General features: G+C 43.4%; 1 protein-coding gene, 1 long non-coding RNA gene and 2 other non-coding genes across 4 annotated transcripts; all 4 read left to right on the top strand.

Moving 5' to 3' along the window:
- Positions 1-1310: 1310 nt before the first annotated feature.
- On the top strand, positions 1311-16849 carry LOC115541756 (zinc finger protein 208-like). The gene is made up of 3 exons (XM_030353600.1): positions 1311-2998; positions 14565-14583; positions 15148-16849. Exons 1-3 carry the CDS (start codon positions 1482-1484, stop codon positions 16753-16755), a joined length of 3144 nt encoding a protein of 1047 aa, XP_030209460.1. The 5' UTR covers positions 1311-1481; the 3' UTR covers positions 16756-16849.
- Positions 7402-7508, top strand: LOC115543150 (U6 spliceosomal RNA). The gene has a single exon (XR_003976675.1). It is a non-coding gene; the product is annotated as a U6 spliceosomal RNA (small nuclear RNA).
- On the top strand, positions 11018-12595 carry LOC115542416 (uncharacterized). The gene is made up of 3 exons (XR_003976528.1): positions 11018-11124; positions 11962-12095; positions 12388-12595. It is a non-coding gene; the product is annotated as an uncharacterized LOC115542416 (long non-coding RNA).
- Positions 16850-21181: 4332 nt separating the features above from the next.
- On the top strand, positions 21182-21288 carry LOC115543149 (U6 spliceosomal RNA). The gene has a single exon (XR_003976674.1). It is a non-coding gene; the product is annotated as a U6 spliceosomal RNA (small nuclear RNA).
- The last annotated feature ends 1283 nt before the right edge of the window (positions 21289-22571 follow it).

Below are 22571 nucleotides of genomic sequence, written 5' to 3'. Positions count from 1 at the left end.
ATATTTTATTTTCTATGTTTATTTAATTATTTTTTTCCCCAATGTCTTGTTTTTAAACGATTTATGATGACTATATGCTCTGTAAGGTGACCTTGGGTGTCTTGAAAGGGGCCTCTAAATAAAATGTATTATTATTATTTATCTATGCAAGCAAACGACCTGGATCAACTGAGAATGTACTCGATTCTGCCTGCGCTATAAAGTCTTGTCCTCCTTTGAAAAGCATCATGACAAGCCCCCTGCTAAAACACGAGTCAAACTTGGGAGTTGCATTTCAAAGATGGAATCAGTCAAGAGCCCAGAAGGGTTTCAAGACGGGTGCAGCATGAGCTGGTTTATCATTCTCAAACATCAATGAATTCATAATGCATGCAATGTTTGCTGATCAGCTTAGAGGGAAGGACACGTTGTTGCTTTTTAGTGTCAAAATAGAATTATTGTGCTTGCCTCGCATATCATGTTGTGATCAGATCACTTTGCGCTGGTGTTCGTTGAGTGTCCTTAACCTGGCCAACCACTTGCGCTTTGAGTCTAGGGAGGAGGAGACGTCCCTCTCCAAAACTGTGAATCTTTGTCGGCAGTACACATTTTAAACCCTCTGTGTCAATGTTGCATACATTTAAAGAGTTTCTTTCATGTGTACAAATACACAATGCCTCCCTTTATGCAAATAATGTATCAAAACAATTACGTTTTCCTTTTTTTCTCCCTCTGCAGAAGACTGTGATGCCTTTGGAGACCGTAGCACTCAGCGCAACGCCACCTCAAAGATTCTGGGTGTGGACGCCCCTGGCTCCTCCCACATGTCCAGTCGTAGCGAGGAACTGCTGGTGAGCAAAATAAAGAATATGTTGGGATTTTTGCAGTTGTAAATAGTTAATTGTGTTTTAGCCTACGCTCAGATGTGAACTCATTCTTGCATGCGAGGGTCTTGAATAAAAAAAAATAATACACAGGTGAGACATTGAAATTGCAGGGCGTGCCAAGCCGCGACCGAACCAGCTTGACAGTGTAAAAACGACTAATCTGTCGGTAGTGGGGATTGACATCTATTCTGTGAAAATGAGAGAATATGTCTTGTGTGTGTTTCCTTCTTTATGTGGAAAGCAGCAGACCCCAGACACCATTTCAATCAAGGTTGAAGAGGATATTGGTGGAGGCTTGCCCGCCGTAGGTTAGTAATACACATTGCATCTATGCAAGAAAACAACCTTGATCAACTGAGAATGTACTCGAATCTGCCTTCTCAGCACGAGCCTTTAATCCTTGACCATCCAAAGGGCGTCAAGGAAAATGCATGATCAACAAATAGAAGTACAAGTGTGTACAAAGTACATACTGTATACCTTTGTGAAATGATTAATTAAAAACATTACTTTCTCTCTTTCTCGGTTTTCCCCTCTGAAGAAGACGGCAATGACATCAGAGACTGCAGCACGCAGTCGGAGAGTCTGCGTGTGGACGCCCCTGGCTCCTCCCACATGTCAAGTCACAGCGGGGAGCTGCGCATCCTGAGCGTTTACGGACAAGGGGAGGGCCCACTGGCGGTGGACGGCCATGACACCCTCTTTGTCGCGTCAGAACTGGAGGCCTTGAGCTCGCTGTCCACAGGCCACAGCGTGGCCAAGAGCCTGAACTGCAGCGTGCGGCTCGTCCGCCTTGAGGAGCTGACTGGGCATCAGGGCGGCCGCAAGGACCGGCCCGGTGTCTTGTGTGGAAAGGTTATTCCCAACAATGCCAATATGATCGTCCACATGATGCCTCACTCTGAGGAGAAGCCCTACAAGTGTGACCAATGCCCAAAGCGTTTCAGTCATAGCTCCGCCCTGAATATCCACATGAGGACTCACTCCGGGGTGAAGTCCCACAAGTGTGACCAATGCACGAAGAGCTTCAGTCAGAAAAGCTACCTGAAGATCCACATGAGAACTCACTCCGGCGAGAAGCCCTACAAGTGTGACCAATGCATGAAGTGCTTCAGTCATAGCTCCACCCTGAATTTCCACATGTCGACGCACACCGGCGAGAAGACCTACAGGTGTGACCAATGCCCGAAGTGCTTCAGTCATGCCAGTCTCCTGAAGTTCCACATGTCGCTTCACTCTGCGGAGAGGCCCTACAGGTGTGACCAATGCCCGAAGCGCTACCGACGGAAATGCGACCTGAAGATCCACCTGAGGACTCACTCCGGTGAGAAGCCCTACAAGTGTGACCAATGCATGAAGTGCTTCATTCAGAAAGGCCCCCTGATGAGCCACATGAATACTCACTCCGGTGAGAAGCCCTACAAGTGTGACCAATGCACGAAGTGCTTCACTCTGAATGCCCTCCTGAAGCACCACATGAGTACTCACTCCCTTGAGATGCCCTACAAGTGTGACCAATGCATGAAGTGCTTCAAGCGGACAGGCGACCTGAAGATCCACATGAAGACTCACTCCGGGGAGAAGCGCCACATGAGGACTCACTCCGGGGAGAAGCCCTACAAGTGTGACCAATGCACGAAGTGCTTCTGTCGGAAAGGCCCCCTGAAGCGCCACATGATGACTCACTCTGGGGAGAAGCCCTACAAGTGTGACCAATGCACGAAGTGCTTCTGTTGGAAAGGCCTCCTGAATATCCACATGAGGACTCACTCTAGGGAGAAGACCTACAGGTGTGACCAATGCACGGAGCTCTTCCAACGGAAATGCGACCTGAAGATCCACCTGAGGACTCACTCCGTTAAGAAGCCCGTTAAGAAGCCCTACAAGTGTGACCATTGCATGAAGTTCTTCAGTCAGAGAGGCACGATGATTATCCACATGAGGAGTCACTCCGAGGAATATCCCTACAGGTGTGACCAATGCCCGATGCGCTTCACTCAAGGTTGCTTCCTGAAGGACCACATGTTGACTCACACCGGCAATAAGCCCTGCGTGTGTCTGGAGTGCAACGCCAGCTACAGCGACCCAAGCAGTTTGCGTTTGCACTTGCTCAAAGCACACTTTGACGCAAGGTAACGGGACGCTTTGATTGAGACCTCTGTCTGGTATTGGTTTAAATGACTGCTTTTAGTTTTTCTTTTGATCACGATTAAACGCTTTCTTCTCTTGATTCGCTTTCTGTTGTTTTTATTAATTGATGTCTGTGTTTAATAACTTATTTCTAGGACACTTCTGACAGCAAAATATTTGATTCAATGTAGAGCTTGATCAGGGGAAGATACAGTCAGCAAAGTTGCCAAGCATACAGTCAATGAGACGATGGGTGTACATGATTCTTATAGGAAACGTTCACATCGTGGGTAAATACAAAGGAAACAAAGGTCAGGGGGAGGGGCCTTCGTGGAGTTTAGGATTGGCCAGAGGAGGGACCAAGTTAAATTGCAATTCACAATATGGGTGGAGTGGACATGGCTGCAAGACAGTTAAAGGAATCTACACAACAAAGAAGTCTGGATTGCTCTTAGTATCAAACTTGGTCCCCACAGTTGCAAATGCAAAACTATGTCAACACCTTTCAATTAGAGAGGGCGGGAGGTATCTCTAGGTCTATGGAGAATGGATAGAAATTCATTGAAATTGACTAATTATTCAGGGTTCATATAATTTTTATATTAAAGTCTGCTTGATATTGCCATGACACTCATTACCCTTATCTTTGTTAGCCTATTACAAAAAGCCTGCAAAGTTCACTTGTGAAATAGACTGCGATTTAACCCCACATTATACATGATTGTGTTCATTCCACTTACCTTTCCATTCTGTGCGCTTAATGCTAACTACCTTGGATGGATTGTATCATAATAGGCGATAATGGTTGAAGATGATCCATTTTAAAAGGTCCCTGGTTAAATGTCTAGATCTCAGTGATGCTCAGTTTAGGCCGGTCCTTCCTCTAGAATGCAGCATTATTCCAACGGGACAAAGTCAGAAGATTCCTAGCATTGTTCACCCTTCACTCCCTGTTTGCAGCGGCGGCTGGTGATCCTATTCGTCGGTGGGGTGCAGTAATAGACGGGGGTCCTCCCCAAGAAAATATAGAATTGGTTTCTGGGATGCCCACTAGCTAAAAATGTATTCTGATTCATAGCCTACATCCTGACTTGCAGGGCCTGTACAAGCTTACACTGCTTTCACTTTCATTCCACTAGCCATTGCTATTTGACCCATGGTTGTTATTCTGATATTGAGGCATATCATGATCAATGTCCTATAGTGTTTTACCCGAGTCTCAAGGTCTATTTCAAATGCACTTTGGGACCGTTTTATCATTTTCTTTTTTAAATACTACATGCCGAAAGACTTAATTAATATGTAATTTACTTGTTCCTTTTAAGTATAACATTTCATGAGGAGTCCAATTCCTCCACTGAATCGGGTAGAAAGTGCTTTTACGACTCTGCTAACTATCTATCACTTCTCACTGCATGTAGTCATGTTGCGCAATGCACGAATGCTGCTGAGGGAGGTACTCTATTTGATTCATTGGCTGAATTGTCCAATCAGCTCCAAATTATTACAATGAGTTGAAACACAAGACACAGTGTAGTGTCGAGTGTTTCTTTAATACACTTGGTAGGATAACAAACCTACCATGATTAATCGTTCCTTTTGTCCTGTGGTCATGTACAGGGGTTGGGTTTGTGTCGGGTCTCTGTTTCTGTGTGTGTGTGTGTGTGTGTGTGTGTGTGTGTGTGTGTGTGTGTGTGTGTGTGTGTGTGTGTGTGTGTGTGTGTGTGTGTGTGTGTGTGTGTTGTCATGTAGCTATAGATATAGATTGATTGTCTTGGCTTGCTTGCATCCATGAAATATTGTAACGTCAAATAGAAACACTTCCTTCAACAACTTGCTCTACACACACACACACACACACACTCACACTCACACTCACACTCACACACACACACGACTCTTTCCGACCACATGTCACAAGATCGGTCATACTGCAGGCTCTCATTTGCAAATGCACTGATTGTGTGCCCGTCTCCGATGCTATATAGCCTACCTGGCATTTATTCAGTTCATGTTCATGTTATGTAATGTTATGGCCTAGCTGCTACTGCATATCGAGAACAATCTGGGGATGAGGACATCCCCGAATATTGTCGGGTATTTCGCACACTGCCATCTCAATATATAGCCTAACATATACAAATATATCACTGTACAGACACAAATGTATTTTCCACTAGCTAATTGGTGTCATTACATTGTAGTGAAACTAGTAAAGACAACACAGCGTTATGTTACAGCGAAACATCGAGGCACTGCAGCTCTGATTATTTAGACAGCCTTCAAACTTAGTGGTCAAGCAAAGAAGAGGGAGGGGCTCGTTCTGCATACCTAATAGCCGGAGTGAATAACTAATAGCCGGAGTGAATGACTAATAGCCGGAGTGAATGACTAATAGCCGCGGCTATTAGTCATTCAAAACCGTACGGAAACCGTACGGATTCCGTACGGAATACTTGCCAAACCGTACGGAATCCGTGCGGTTTTGCACTTTTACCGCGCCATTCTAGGTCCGGATTGTGGCCTTCTTGGCTTTCCATAGCTTTCAGTCGCTGTGGTCGCTGGCTGGCTTGGTCGCTCAAAATCTATGGGCGGTCGTTTATCGGTTAATTTGCATGTTATTAACAGTTTTTTTTTGCGACAATTGAAGTACCAGAAAGCCATGCTCACTGGCGAAAGCTTCCTACCGCTCTTTATTGCAAATATTATTTTTATATTTTTATATTGAAGTAGGCCTACATTTTAAAATGATGAAATCGTTGGTCTATCAGTAGGCCTATCAATAAAATATATTAGTTGTAATTTGGGGCGGATTCAAATAATGTATTTTAGATAATATATATAGCCTATTTGTTTTGTTAAATGTCATTAAGCCTAATAAGGTATGTTATGTACAATTTCTTCGTTAGAGTGAAATAGTTTAATATAAGTGCAACAATACGAAGTTAATGCCGCAGTGGTACAAGCGGTATACACTCTGATCAAGAAGGCGGTTGTTTGAATCTCTCCACGGTTAGGTAGGCCTATATATTTTGCTATTTTAGTCAATTATTTACGCAATCGGCCTCTTTCATTTTAACATTTTGTATAATTTAGTACGATGGTATGATAATGATACGACTTAATGACGGGCTGCGACGCCTGGCTGGTATCGGCTGGCTGGCTGCGACGACAGGCCAGCCATGGCTGGCCTGTCGTTGCAGTTCAGGGCAATACATTTGACCTTTTACATTTCTGCATTTTCAGCAATGCTTTGCGCTTTTCATTCAGCTGTCTCTTTAATTGTTGCCAACCATTTACTTTCTCTTAAATGGTGAGCATGTTTACATTGTTTACTCCATTTAGACTTTTGTTCAAATCCCTTCACTTGATTTAAGCCATTTAATGTTTATTTTTGTCTTAATCTATGTGGCTTTATTAAAAGATATTTTCAACCTCACTTTTCAACCCTCACCGCATTTTCTGCAGGAAATGTATTTTGTAGTTCATAAACTCGTCTTCAGTTAAGAGCTCTTCCACACGTAAATATATATTTCTGAAAATATTTTATACCAAGAATCCTGTCCTAAACAACGGTGTTTATGTAAAATATTTCTGTCTTTAAGAAAACGCCCAAACAATTTAAAACAAGCACATAAACTTGCCAGGCTATTAGTTGGCGGTAAACTTTATGTTTAACAACAAAGAAGGACATGAGGAGCAGCAGCAAGCAGGCGCATCCGTCTATGGGCGCATCGATGTGATTCTTTTTAACCGATCACAAAGACCGCACGGCGGAGTCATGACGAAGTAATGTTATGTTGAGAAGGGCTGCCACCTGACACCTAGCGGTAGCTTTTTGAATGTCACACTTTTAAATGTAAAGACATTGAACGATCAAAAATATACCGCTAGGTGTCTGATACTGTATTTTATGTTTATATTTATATATTTAATTGTATTACGTGTAGATGTAGATCGCAGTAGGCTACTGTATGCATTTGTGTAGGGCAACACAGTGTTCTGAATTGTATTCAGGGCTAGACTAAATCAATCAAAGCGGACGCGATGCAAACTCTTCCATCAACACGAGGGTACGAGTGCTCTTTGCCGCAGCGTCTGTGTGAACAGATCTTCTGTGAACTCACTGGTTACCATAGATGTATATATCTATGGGCTCCACCATTCCAACGCCGGAGAGACGAAGCCCGGCGCTACCCAGAAGTCCTAGCGATGGTGTTACAGAATAGTTAAAAAAATATAGGCCTACATGATATCCCAATGACACCATAACTGGACCGGTGTATTGATCTATTATTGCTATGTAATTTATTGTATTGCAGTGTTTTTTTATTAAAACGAACCCTTAGAGAGAAATTCATGGTTGAGTAGAGGTATAAATATAACCCAGGATCATGCAGCAAATGTGTTACCTCGGGTTTCACATACACTAAAATTGGAACGATACAGAGAAGATTAGCATGGCCCTCGCGCAGAGATGACACGCAAACTCGTGAAGCGTTCTATATTTTTAATTTCTTATTAATATCTCTATTCTAATAATTGTAGTAATAACTTATGGGTTGGGTATTCTTTCTGTTGAGACATTGCCCCCTAGTGGCGGAGTTGTGCGATACAGCCAACACAGTCCCCTCCTCTCGCTGCGTCCTGGTGAACCCGAGAACGGATTGCGACATAGTATTTTAGTTCCATGTACACCATTGAGAGCGTGTAATTCAAGCGTGTCACCGTAACACTGTCCAAAGCATCAAACATACCACATCGAGAGTGTCCTGCTGTTCAACTCATAGAGCTGGGCGCCCGGGCCATCAACCTCTGGTGTCCCAGCACAAGGTCGCCAGGAACGTGGAGGGTGCGGTCCACCGCCTCGATATCCTTTAAACTTTATTCAGAATCACAGTTTTAGTTTCATACCGGCTTCGTTTTCAGGTGGTCTCATTGTGTTTTCCCCACTCAATTTAGCTACTTTTAATCACACACCGGCTCGCTATTCTCTTAAACACACACACACACACACACACACACACACACACACACACACACACACACACACACACACACACACACACACACACACACACACACACACACACACACACACACACACACACACACACACACACACACACACACACTCACTCGTCGTCTACGTCATTTTTGCGGTCGCGTGTTCCAACACCCAACCTTCAAGGACACCTTCTGAATATTTTTTTAGAGAGATACAGGCAAGTGAAAAAAATTACTTGGAGTCCACAGATTATAAAAATCTGTTGAGAATTTAGTTTACTAAATACTAAAACAACTTTTGTTGAATAATATTTTTTACCTGTAGATATGGGACAAATAATTTTAATGTCACTTTTGGGGTCTTCAGCTGTACACAAATACACAAACGAATCAACGTTACCTTTGGGGACCTTACTTTCCTTTGGGGACGTTTCATTAACTGTGCACAATGACACCTGGTATCAATGAAGCTGTTAAGGTCCTTGGTTATCTGGCTATCCCTGCAACATTTCTGCCTGATGAGAAATGGAGACCCACTCATCAGGAGTGGGTCCACTCTAGGGGGGGGACGTAAGAGCGGAATACTAGTCCACACACACGCACACAGACACACACAGACACACACAGACACACACACACACACACACACGCACGCACGCACGCACGCACGCACGCACGCACGCACGCACGCACGCACGCACGCACGCACGCACGCACACACACGCACACACACACAGTGTTTGATACATTGCACAACTTGAAAAAATACTCAATCTGAGGCTCCAGAATAAAATATCTACGATATTTCCATGTTAGATGTATGGACAGACAGACAGACAGCCAGACAGACAGATAGACAGACTGGCAGGTAGGCAGGCAGGCAGGCAGAAAGAGGGGGGAGCCCGAAGCCCTCTTTAGGACAAGGAAACCCTCCACTAAAACCCAGAGACAGAGCCCAGAAGAGGGATCCTCCATCAGCTGAGGCTGGTATTTTCACCACAGTCTTTATAAAAGCAACCCCCTCTCTTTGTGTCCAGGTTATAAGTGCTATTATGGTTTGTGATTTGATATTGAGTCAACACTGGTAGTTATATGAGGCTTATCTCCCAGACTAAATTTGTTTGAGTACGAGTCCGCAGAAGACTCTTAGCAGAACGGTTGATCAAAATAAATGAAGAGAAAAAGATATCGATGGAGAGATTATCTATACATACTGTTTACATAAATTTAGATACATAGAGACCACGATCTGATCAAGTGGACCAAGGACAATCCAGGTCTTCAAGCCACGTTACAGCTCAACTTCCAGACTCCCCGTGTCGTAACGGGAGTTAAACCAAAGAAGAAACACCCTTCATCCAACAACATGGCAGCAGTTATAACCTAGTATACAAAACCTTAGATATTCAAATATGTATTCTAACAGTCAATCAGTTGACATTTATTTGTTGAAACAGTTGTGACATTCAATAACTTAACAAAGGAAACTAAGCTGGCCGACTGGATACTGGACGTGGAGCGAACTAACCCGGACTCCTTTGTTATTGTCGTCGGTGACTTTAACAGAGGAAATCTCAGCCATGAACTTCCCAAATACCGCCAGCTCATTAAGTGCCCAACCAGAGAGGAGGAGAACACGCTGGATCCCTGTTACACAACTTTAAAGAAGGCCCATCCCGCCGTCCCCCGCGCTGCACTGGGACACTCTTACCACGTCATGGTCCACCTGATTCCAGCATACAGGCAGAAGTTCAAACTCTGTAAACCTGTAAATGTCAAGTTCTCAGTGATGCTCAGTTTATGCCAGTCCTTCCTCTAGAATGCAGCATTATTCTAACGGGACAAAGTCAGAAGATTCCTAGCATTGGTCACCCTTCACTCCCTGTTTGCAGCGGCGGCTGGTGATCCAATTCGTGGGTGGGGTGCAGTAATGGACGGGGGTCCTCCCCAAGAAAATATAGAATTGGTTTCTGGGATGCCCACTAGCTAAAAATGTATTCTGTTTTATAGCCTTCATCCTGACTTGCAGGGCCTGGACAAGCTTACACTGCTTTCACTTTCATTCCACTAGTCATTGCTATTTGACCCATGGTTTTTATTCTGATATTGAGGCATATCATGATCAATGTCCTATTGTGTTTTACCGGAGTCTCAAGGTCTATTTCAAATGCAGTTTGGGACCGTTGTATATATATTTTTTATATGCTACATACCAAAAGACTTAATTAATATGTAATTTACTTGTTCCTTTTAAGTATAACATTGCATGAGGATTCCAATTGCTCCACTGAAATGGCTAAAAAGTGCCTTTACAACTCTCTGCTAGTTAATAAAACTAATATAACTATCTGTCACTTCTATCTGCATGTAGCTATGTTGCGCAATGCACGAAAGCTGCTGAGGGAGGTATATTTGATTCATTGGCTGAATTGTCCAATCAGCTCCAAATTACCACAATGAGTTGAAACACAAGACACAGTTTAGTGTCAAGTGTTTCTTTAATACTCTTGGTAGGATAACAAACCTACCAATGGTTAATCGTTCCTCATGTCGTATGGTCATGTACAGGGTTTGGGTTTGTGTCGGGTCTCTTCTTTTTCTGTTTACTAATTATTTTTGTGTGTGTGTGTGTGTGTGTGTGTGTGTGTAGAAAGTTCCTAAGCCAGAGGGAAACTTTGAACCAATGCAAAAGGCTTAAAATGTACCACTATATCAAAAAAAAAAAAAAAACTCCAACTCAAAGTGTTTTGAGTTGGAGCAGTGGATTTCTGTTTTTCATTTCTTCTTTGCGTTAATCTGTTCAAATACTTTGATTTATTTTAACATACGAGCTGAACAACATCATCATCATAATAAAAAAAAAAACGGTATCATTTGAACTGTATAATTTATTGCTTAGGATTTTTTTAATGCTCGTTATTTTGGTTTGAATTATTTGTAACCATGTCCTATAAAAAAGAAATAAATTACGGGGAAAGGTTACCTCCCCTTTCTCTTATTGTGCCCGCCCAGATTATTTGTCCCGACCCCCCATGATAAAATGAGTTACGAACGTGTACACATAGTTCGTTCCTTGAGAGACACCGTGGCTCAGTGTTTGGATTTACAAAACCTCGAAAAAGTAAGTTAACTAACGCCATATCGTTGTGTTGCTTTACTGTATATGGTTACCTTGTTAGCATTATGATGTTGCTTTAGCATTAGCGTTACAGCTAACAGCCAAGTTACTATCGCTAATGTAACGGTAGATAGCATCAGTTATGTGTGTAAACCATGGACCTATTAAAGAAAGGACAGCGGACTAAAACATGGCCCATTCATAACTATAAATACACGCACTGTAACTAGTGTGCACCTCAGCAAGCAAGGGGCATCACACGAGAATGGGCACAATTCAACAAAGGGGGTACAATGATCTCTACTGCTTGGATACCAAGGGAATGCAATGTTTAACAATGTCTGCTCACCTTACAACAAACGAATACGATTGTATTTTACCGGCCACTGGACTGCAGTAGTTCTAGCGTTTTACTGAGATCATTATGATCATTATGACCTGTTAAACTCATCCTAAATACATATGGTGCGTTCCTAGCAACCCGTGTTTTCGCACCCTTCTACCCTCTTGTACTCCCAGTTATAGCTGGTTATTTACGGGCAAAAAAGTGTACCTGGAACGCACTATTATAGGCATGTTTTCCCCTTCAAACCTGATCCAAATCAAAGGGTTATTAGCCGATTTCTGCAGAGCTTGATGTCATGGTATTGAGTTGTTGAGATGAACTATAAAATATGTAAACAAATCAAGGATGTAATATCATTTCATAGAACTCATTTTAAGTATTAGGCTAATGTAATTCACTAAACATGCTTCTCTTATATCTTCTTACAACTTGCACCTGGAATACATACAAGGTAAAAAATTGAGTACTGATCTTTCTTTGTTGTCTCTACGCAGGCCAGCTCATCAATTGCTTACATTCAGCAGCTTCTCTCAAGGGATGTTGCCTGCCAGACAGAAAACCTGGAAACGCATATTTATAGGCACAAAGCTATCCTTAAAGTCTATTCAGCCCCATTTTAAAAGTGAAGGTATGTACATTACTCATTGAGTATTTTTTTTCTTTGATTTGGTAGATTCTAGGCAGCATAGATTCTAGGCTGATGCTAGATTTTTCCTGCGCTAAAAAGCCTGGTCCTCTTTGGAAAAGCATCATGACCAGCGCCCTGTTAAAAGTACACAGTACACATTTTAAACCCTCTGTGTCAATGTTGCATACATTTAAAGAGTTTCTCTCATGTGTACAAATGCACAATGCCTCCCTTTATGCAAATAATGTATCATAACAATAGATTTTTCCTTTTTTTTCTCCCTCTGCAAAAGACTGCGATGCCTTTAGAGACCGTAGCACTCATCTCAACGCCACCTCAGAGATTCTGGGTGTGGACGCCCCTGGCTCCTCCCACATGTCCAGCCACAGCGAGGAGCTGAAGATTCTGAGCGTCTACGGAAAAGGGGAGGGCCCTCTGGCGGTGGACGGCCATGACACCCTCTTCACAGCGTCAGAAGTGGAGGCCCTGAACTCGCTGTCTGCGGACCACAGCGTGGCCAAGAGCCTGGAGCGCGGCGAGCGGCTGGTCTGCCACGAGGAGCTGAGTGTGCAGGTTGGAAATCATTCAACATCCAAAAGAGAGGCTTCCTCTGTTACAACTCTAAAACAGACCCATAGAAAGCCCACACCTTTATGATTCAGTAAATGTTTTTACACTGCCAAATATGCCCGTCTTGTGCCCAACTTTTCACCTGTGTGATCCGCGCGTTTACACTGACCGAGGTAATTTACGGGCTTTATTTCGCACCCCTTTTAACCCTCTCTGACCCTACACATATTGGCGGTTTCATTTTGATGTAAATGCGATAAGACAGCTTTCCAGTTCTAGGGGCGAGGCTTGGGTAGAGGTGTTGCTGCATTGTCTCTACAACAGAGACGATGTAGCGATATCAACATGAATAGTTGTAACTGTAGAGAAGGTGAAATTCACGAGCTGCTGACCATCATGGGAGAGAAGGTGATGCAGTCGCATTTGAAGAAGACGAAAGATTGTCGATCTAAGCGAAAGTACCAGGCAAACTTTCCTTACAATGCTTCGTCAGCAAAGTGGTTAGCAAAGTAAAGAATATTTCGGCATTTTTGCACTTGTAAATAGTTAATCGCGTTTTAGCCTACACTCTGATGTGAACTCATTCTTGCATGCGAGGGTCTTGAATCAATAAATATATTTATTTATATTGCAATTCATTGTAAAGAGTCCTACTCTCCGTGTGAAGGCCCGCCTTCTACTGTGAACCAAGCAATTCAGCTCTGAGACGAAGGGGGATTATACCCCCTTGGTTTTACACAGACAAGACATTGAAATTGCAGGGCGTGCCAAGCCGCGACCGAACCAGCTTGGCAGTGTAAAAATGCTTGATGTGTCGTTGGTGGGGATTGACAGCTATTCTGTGAAAATGAAAGAATATGTCTTGTGTGTGTTTCCTTCTTTATGTGGAAAGCAGCAGACCCCAGACACCATTTCAATCAAAGTTGAAGAGGATATTGGTGGAGGCTTGCCCGCCGCAGGTTGGTAATACACATTGCAACCTTCAAGTCACAACTCAAAACTCACCTGTTCAAACTCGCACACAACGTCTAACTGATCACTGTTTTAATTGTTTGTTTGTTTTGTTTTGTCTTGTTTTTGTTTTATTGATATTTTATTTTCTATGTTTATTTAATTATTTTTTTCCCCAATGTCTTGTTTTTAAACGATTTATGATGACTATATGCTCTGTAAGGTGACCTTGGGTGTCTTGAAAGGGGCCTCTAAATAAAATGTATTATTATTATTTATCTATGCAAGCAAACGACCTGGATCAACTGAGAATGTACTCGATTCTGCCTGCGCTATAAAGTCTTGTCCTCCTTTGAAAAGCATCATGACAAGCCCCCTGCTAAAACACGAGTCAAACTTGGGAGTTGCATTTCAAAGATGGAATCAGTCAAGAGCCCAGAAGGGTTTCAAGACGGGTGCAGCATGAGCTGGTTTATCATTCTCAAACATCAATGAATTCATAATGCATGCAATGTTAGCTGATCAGCTTAGAGGGAAGGACACGTTGTTGCTTTTTAGTGTCAAAATAGAATTATTGTGCTTGCCTCGCATATCATGTTGTGATCAGATCACTTTGCGCTGGTGTTCGTTGAGTGTCCTTAACCTGGCCAACCACTTGCGCTTTGAGTCTAGGGAGGAGGAGACGTCCCTCTCCAAAACTGTGAATCTTTGTCGGCAGTACACATTTTAAACCCTCTGTGTCAATGTTGCATACATTTAAAGAGTTTCTTTCATGTGTACAAATACACAATGCCTCCCTTTATGCAAATAATGTATCAAAACAATTACGTTTTCCTTTTTTTCTCCCTCTGCAGAAGACTGTGATGCCTTTGGAGACCGTAGCACTCAGCGCAACGCCACCTCAAAGATTCTGGGTGTGGACGCCCCTGGCTCCTCCCACATGTCCAGTCGTAGCGAGGAACTGCTGGTGAGCAAAATAAAGAATATGTTGGGATTTTTGCAGTTGTAAATAGTTAATTGTGTTTTAGCCTACGCTCAGATGTGAACTCATTCTTGCATGCGAGGGTCTTGAATAAAAAAAAATAATACACAGGTGAGACATTGAAATTGCAGGGCGTGCCAAGCCGCGACCGAACCAGCTTGACAGTGTAAAAACGACTAATCTGTCGGTAGTGGGGATTGACATCTATTCTGTGAAAATGAGAGAATATGTCTTGTGTGTGTTTCCTTCTTTATGTGGAAAGCAGCAGACCCCAGACACCATTTCAATCAAGGTTGAAGAGGATATTGGTGGAGGCTTGCCCGCCGTAGGTTAGTAATACACATTGCATCTATGCAAGAAAACAACCTTGATCAACTGAGAATGTACTCGAATCTGCCTTCTCAGCACGAGCCTTTAATCCTTGACCATCCAAAGGGCGTCAAGGAAAATGCATGATCAACAAATAGAAGTACAAGTGTGTACAAAGTACATACTGTATACCTTTGTGAAATGATTAATTAAAAACATTACTTTCTCTCTTTCTCGGTTTTCCCCTCTGAAGAAGACGGCAATGACATCAGAGACTGCAGCACGCAGTCGGAGAGTCTGCGTGTGGACGCCCCTGGCTCCTCCCACATGTCAAGTCACAGCGGGGAGCTGCGCATCCTGAGCGTTTACGGACAAGGGGAGGGCCCACTGGCGGTGGACGGCCATGACACCCTCTTTGTCGCGTCAGAACTGGAGGCCTTGAGCTCGCTGTCCACAGGCCACAGCGTGGCCAAGAGCCTGAACTGCAGCGTGCGGCTCGTCCGCCTTGAGGAGCTGACTGGGCATCAGGGCGGCCGCAAGGACCGGCCCGGTGTCTTGTGTGGAAAGGTTATTCCCAACAATGCCAATATGATCGTCCACATGATGCCTCACTCTGAGGAGAAGCCCTACAAGTGTGACCAATGCCCAAAGCGTTTCAGTCATAGCTCCGCCCTGAATATCCACATGAGGACTCACTCCGGGGTGAAGTCCCACAAGTGTGACCAATGCACGAAGAGCTTCAGTCAGAAAAGCTACCTGAAGATCCACATGAGAACTCACTCCGGCGAGAAGCCCTACAAGTGTGACCAATGCATGAAGTGCTTCAGTCATAGCTCCACCCTGAATTTCCACATGTCGACGCACACCGGCGAGAAGACCTACAGGTGTGACCAATGCCCGAAGTGCTTCAGTCATGCCAGTCTCCTGAAGTTCCACATGTCGCTTCACTCTGCGGAGAGGCCCTACAGGTGTGACCAATGCCCGAAGCGCTACCGACGGAAATGCGACCTGAAGATCCACCTGAGGACTCACTCCGGTGAGAAGCCCTACAAGTGTGACCAATGCATGAAGTGCTTCATTCAGAAAGGCCCCCTGATGAGCCACATGAATACTCACTCCGGTGAGAAGCCCTACAAGTGTGACCAATGCACGAAGTGCTTCACTCTGAATGCCCTCCTGAAGCACCACATGAGTACTCACTCCCTTGAGATGCCCTACAAGTGTGACCAATGCATGAAGTGCTTCAAGCGGACAGGCGACCTGAAGATCCACATGAAGACTCACTCCGGGGAGAAGCGCCACATGAGGACTCACTCCGGGGAGAAGCCCTACAAGTGTGACCAATGCACGAAGTGCTTCTGTCGGAAAGGCCCCCTGAAGCGCCACATGATGACTCACTCTGGGGAGAAGCCCTACAAGTGTGACCAATGCACGAAGTGCTTCTGTTGGAAAGGCCTCCTGAATATCCACATGAGGACTCACTCTAGGGAGAAGACCTACAGGTGTGACCAATGCACGGAGCTCTTCCAACGGAAATGCGACCTGAAGATCCACCTGAGGACTCACTCCGTTAAGAAGCCCGTTAAGAAGCCCTACAAGTGTGACCATTGCATGAAGTTCTTCAGTCAGAGAGGCACGATGATTATCCACATGAGGAGTCACTCCGAGGAATATCCCTACAGGTGTGACCAATGCCCGATGCGCTTCACTCAAGGTTGCTTCCTGAAGGACCACATGTTGACTCACACCGGCAATAAGCCCTGCGTGTGTCTGGAGTGCAACGCCAGCTACAGCGACCCAAGCAGTTTGCGTTTGCACTTGCTCAAAGCACACTTTGACGCAAGGTAACGGGACGCTTTGATTGAGACCTCTGTCTGGTATTGGTTTAAATGACTGCTTTTAGTTTTTCTTTTGATCACGATTAAACGCTTTCTTCTCTTGATTCGCTTTCTGTTGTTTTTATTAATTGATGTCTGTGTTTAATAACTTATTTCTAGGACACTTCTGACAGCAAAATATTTGATTCAATGTAGAGCTTGATCAGGGGAAGATACAGTCAGCAAAGTTGCCAAGCATACAGTCAATGAGACGATGGGTGTACATGATTCTTATAGGAAACGTTCACATCGTGGGTAAATACAAAGGAAACAAAGGTCAGGGGGAGGGGCCTTCGTGGAGTTTAGGATTGGCCAGAGGAGGGACCAAGTTAAATTGCAATTCACAATATGGGTGGAGTGGACATGGCTGCAAGACAGTTAAAGGAATCTACACAACAAAGAAGTCTGGATTGCTCTTAGTATCAAACTTGGTCCCCACAGTTGCAAATGCAAAACTATGTCAACACCTTTCAATTAGAGAGGGCGGGAGGTATCTCTAGGTCTATGGAGAATGGATAGAAATTCATTGAAATTGACTAATTATTCAGGGTTCATATAATTTTTATATTAAAGTCTGCTTGATATTGCCATGACACTCATTACCCTTATCTTTGTTAGCCTATTACAAAAAGCCTGCAAAGTTCACTTGTGAAATAGACTGCGATTTAACCCCACATTATACATGATTGTGTTCATTCCACTTACCTTTCCATTCTGTGCGCTTAATGCTAACTACCTTGGATGGATTGTATCATAATAGGCGATAATGGTTGAAGATGATCCATTTTAAAAGGTCCCTGGTTAAATGTCTAGATCTCAGTGATGCTCAGTTTAGGCCGGTCCTTCCTCTAGAATGCAGCATTATTCCAACGGGACAAAGTCAGAAGATTCCTAGCATTGTTCACCCTTCACTCCCTGTTTGCAGCGGCGGCTGGTGATCCTATTCGTCGGTGGGGTGCAGTAATAGACGGGGGTCCTCCCCAAGAAAATATAGAATTGGTTTCTGGGATGCCCACTAGCTAAAAATGTATTCTGATTCATAGCCTACATCCTGACTTGCAGGGCCTGTACAAGCTTACACTGCTTTCACTTTCATTCCACTAGCCATTGCTATTTGACCCATGGTTGTTATTCTGATATTGAGGCATATCATGATCAATGTCCTATAGTGTTTTACCCGAGTCTCAAGGTCTATTTCAAATGCACTTTGGGACCGTTTTATCATTTTCTTTTTTAAATACTACATGCCGAAAGACTTAATTAATATGTAATTTACTTGTTCCTTTTAAGTATAACATTTCATGAGGAGTCCAATTCCTCCACTGAATCGGGTAGAAAGTGCTTTTACGACTCTGCTAACTATCTATCACTTCTCACTGCATGTAGTCATGTTGCGCAATGCACGAATGCTGCTGAGGGAGGTACTCTATTTGATTCATTGGCTGAATTGTCCAATCAGCTCCAAATTATTACAATGAGTTGAAACACAAGACACAGTGTAGTGTCGAGTGTTTCTTTAATACACTTGGTAGGATAACAAACCTACCATGATTAATCGTTCCTTTTGTCCTGTGGTCATGTACAGGGGTTGGGTTTGTGTCGGGTCTCTGTTTCTGTTTGTGTGTGTGTGTGTGTGTGTGTGTGTGTGTGTGTGTGTGTGTGTGTGTGTGTGTGTGTGTGTGTGTGTGTGTGTGTGTGTGTGTGTGTGTGTGTGTGTGTGTGTGTGTGTGTGTGTTGTCATGTAGCTATAGATATAGATTGATTGTCTTGGCTTGCTTGCATCCATGAAATATTGTAACGTCAAATAGAAACACTTCCTTCAACAACTTGCTCTACACACACACACACACACACACTCACACTCACACTCACACTCACACACACACACGACTCTTTCCGACCACATGTCACAAGATCGGTCATACTGCAGGCTCTCATTTGCAAATGCACTGATTGTGTGCCCGTCTCCGATGCTATATAGCCTACCTGGCATTTATTCAGTTCATGTTCATGTTATGTAATGTTATGGCCTAGCTGCTACTGCATATCGAGAACAATCTGGGGATGAGGACATCCCCGAATATTGTCGGGTATTTCGCACACTGCCATCTCAATATATAGCCTAACATATACAAATATATCACTGTACAGACACAAATGTATTTTCCACTAGCTAATTGGTGTCATTACATTGTAGTGAAACTAGTAAAGACAACACAGCGTTATGTTACAGCGAAACATCGAGGCACTGCAGCTCTGATTATTTAGACAGCCTTCAAACTTAGTGGTCAAGCAAAGAAGAGGGAGGGGCTCGTTCTGCATACCTAATAGCCGGAGTGAATAACTAATAGCCGGAGTGAATGACTAATAGCCGGAGTGAATGACTAATAGCCGCGGCTATTAGTCATTCAAAACCGTACGGAAACCGTACGGATTCCGTACGGAATACTTGCCAAACCGTACGGAATCCGTGCGGTTTTGCACTTTTACCGCGCCATTCTAGGTCCGGATTGTGGCCTTCTTGGCTTTCCATAGCTTTCAGTCGCTGTGGTCGCTGGCTGGCTTGGTCGCTCAAAATCTATGGGCGGTCGTTTATCGGTTAATTTGCATGTTATTAACAGTTTTTTTTGCGACAATTGAAGTACCAGAAAGCCATGCTCACTGGCGAAAGCTTCCTACCGCTCTTTATTGCAAATATTATTTTTATATTTTTATATTGAAGTAGGCCTACATTTTAAAATGATGAAATCGTTGGTCTATCAGTAGGCCTATCAATAAAATATATTAGTTGTAATTTGGGGCGGATTCAAATAATGTATTTTAGATAATATATATAGCCTATTTGTTTTGTTAAATGTCATTAAGCCTAATAAGGTATGTTATGTACAATTTCTTCGTTAGAGTGAAATAGTTTAATATAAGTGCAACAATACGAAGTTAATGCCGCAGTGGTACAAGCGGTATACACTCTGATCAAGAAGGCGGTTGTTTGAATCTCTCCACGGTTAGGTAGGCCTATATATTTTGCTATTTTAGTCAATTATTTACGCAATCGGCCTCTTTCATTTTAACATTTTGTATAATTTAGTACGATGGTATGATAATGATACGACTTAATGACGGGCTGCGACGCCTGGCTGGTATCGGCTGGCTGGCTGCGACGACAGGCCAGCCATGGCTGGCCTGTCGTTGCAGTTCAGGGCAATACATTTGACCTTTTACATTTCTGCATTTTCAGCAATGCTTTGCGCTTTTCATTCAGCTGTCTCTTTAATTGTTGCCAACCATTTACTTTCTCTTAAATGGTGAGCATGTTTACATTGTTTACTCCATTTAGACTTTTGTTCAAATCCCTTCACTTGATTTAAGCCATTTAATGTTTATTTTTGTCTTAATCTATGTGGCTTTATTAAAAGATATTTTCAACCTCACTTTTCAACCCTCACCGCATTTTCTGCAGGAAATGTATTTTGTAGTTCATAAACTCGTCTTCAGTTAAGAGCTCTTCCACACGTAAATATATATTTCTGAAAATATTTTATACCAAGAATCCTGTCCTAAACAACGGTGTTTATGTAAAATATTTCTGTCTTTAAGAAAACGCCCAAACAATTTAAAACAAGCACATAAACTTGCCAGGCTATTAGTTGGCGGTAAACTTTATGTTTAACAACAAAGAAGGACATGAGGAGCAGCAGCAAGCAGGCGCATCCGTCTATGGGCGCATCGATGTGATTCTTTTTAACCGATCACAAAGACCGCACGGCGGAGTCATGACGAAGTAATGTTATGTTGAGAAGGGCTGCCACCTGACACCTAGCGGTAGCTTTTTGAATGTCACACTTTTAAATGTAAAGACATTGAACGATCAAAAATATACCGCTAGGTGTCTGATACTGTATTTTATGTTTATATTTATATATTTAATTGTATTACGTGTAGATGTAGATCGCAGTAGGCTACTGTATGCATTTGTGTAGGGCAACACAGTGTTCTGAATTGTATTCAGGGCTAGACTAAATCAATCAAAGCGGACGCGATGCAAACTCTTCCATCAACACGAGGGTACGAGTGCTCTTTGCCGCAGCGTCTGTGTGAACAGATCTTCTGTGAACTCACTGGTTACCATAGATGTATATATCTATGGGCTCAACCATTCCAACGCCGGAGAGACGAAGCCCGGCGCTACCCAGAAGTCCTAGCGATGGTGTTACAGAATAGTTAAAAAAATATAGGCCTACATGATATCCCAATGACACCATAACTGGACCGGTGTATTGATCTATTATTGCTATGTAATTTATTGTATTGCAGTGTTTTTTTATTAAAACGAACCCTTAGAGAGAAATTCATGGTTGAGTAGAGGTATAAATATAACCCAGGATCATGCAGCAAATGTGTTACCTCGGGTTTCACATACACTAAAATTGGAACGATACAGAGAAGATTAGCATGGCCCTCGCGCAGAGATGACACGCAAACTCGTGAAGCGTTCTATATTTTTAATTTCTTATTAATATCTCTATTCTAATAATTGTAGTAATAACTTATGGGTTGGGTATTCTTTCTGTTGAGACATTGCCCCCTAGTGGCGGAGTTGTGCGATACAGCCAACACAGTCCCCTCCTCTCGCTGCGTCCTGGTGAACCCGAGAACGGATTGCGACATAGTATTTTAGTTCCATGTACACCATTGAGAGCGTGTAATTCAAGCGTGTCACCGTAACACTGTCCAAAGCATCAAACATACCACATCGAGAGTGTCCTGCTGTTCAACTCATAGAGCTGGGCGCCCGGGCCATCAACCTCTGGTGTCCCAGCACAAGGTCGCCAGGAACGTGGAGGGTGCGGTCCACCGCCTCGATATCCTTTAAACTTTATTCAGAATCACAGTTTTAGTTTCATACCGGCTTCGTTTTCAGGTGGTCTCATTGTGTTTTCCCCACTCAATTTAGCTACTTTTAATCACACACCGGCTCGCTATTCTCTTAAACACACACACACACACACACACACACACACACACACACACACACACACACACACACACACACACACACACACACACACACACACACACACACACACACACACACACACACACACACACACACACACACACACACACACACACACACACACACTCACTCGTCGTCTACGTCATTTTTGCGGTCGCGTGTTCCAACACCCAACCTTCAAGGACACCTTCTGAATATTTTTTTAGAGAGATACAGGCAAGTGAAAAAAATTACTTGGAGTCCACAGATTATAAAAATCTGTTGAGAATTTAGTTTACTAAATACTAAAACAACTTTTGTTGAATAATATTTTTTACCTGTAGATATGGGACAAATAATTTTAATGTCACTTTTGGGGTCTTCAGCTGTACACAAATACACAAACGAATCAACGTTACCTTTGGGGACCTTACTTTCCTTTGGGGACGTTTCATTAACTGTGCACAATGACACCTGGTATCAATGAAGCTGTTAAGGTCCTTGGTTATCTGGCTATCCCTGCAACATTTCTGCCTGATGAGAAATGGAGACCCACTCATCAGGAGTGGGTCCACTCTAGGGGGGGGACGTAAGAGCGGAATACTAGTCCACACACACGCACACAGACACACACAGACACACACAGACACACACACACACACACACACACGCACGCACGCACGCACGCACGCACGCACGCACGCACGCACGCACGCACGCACGCACGCACGCACACACACGCACACACACACAGTGTTTGATACATTGCACAACTTGAAAAAATACTCAAT

Source organism: Gadus morhua, chromosome 4 (genome assembly GCF_902167405.1).
Source record: "Gadus morhua chromosome 4, gadMor3.0, whole genome shotgun sequence".
Classification (NCBI taxonomy): Eukaryota; Metazoa; Chordata; class Actinopteri; order Gadiformes; family Gadidae; genus Gadus; species Gadus morhua.
The sequence above is the reverse complement of the archived record's forward strand: the minus strand, read 5'-3'. Positions and strand labels throughout refer to the sequence as shown.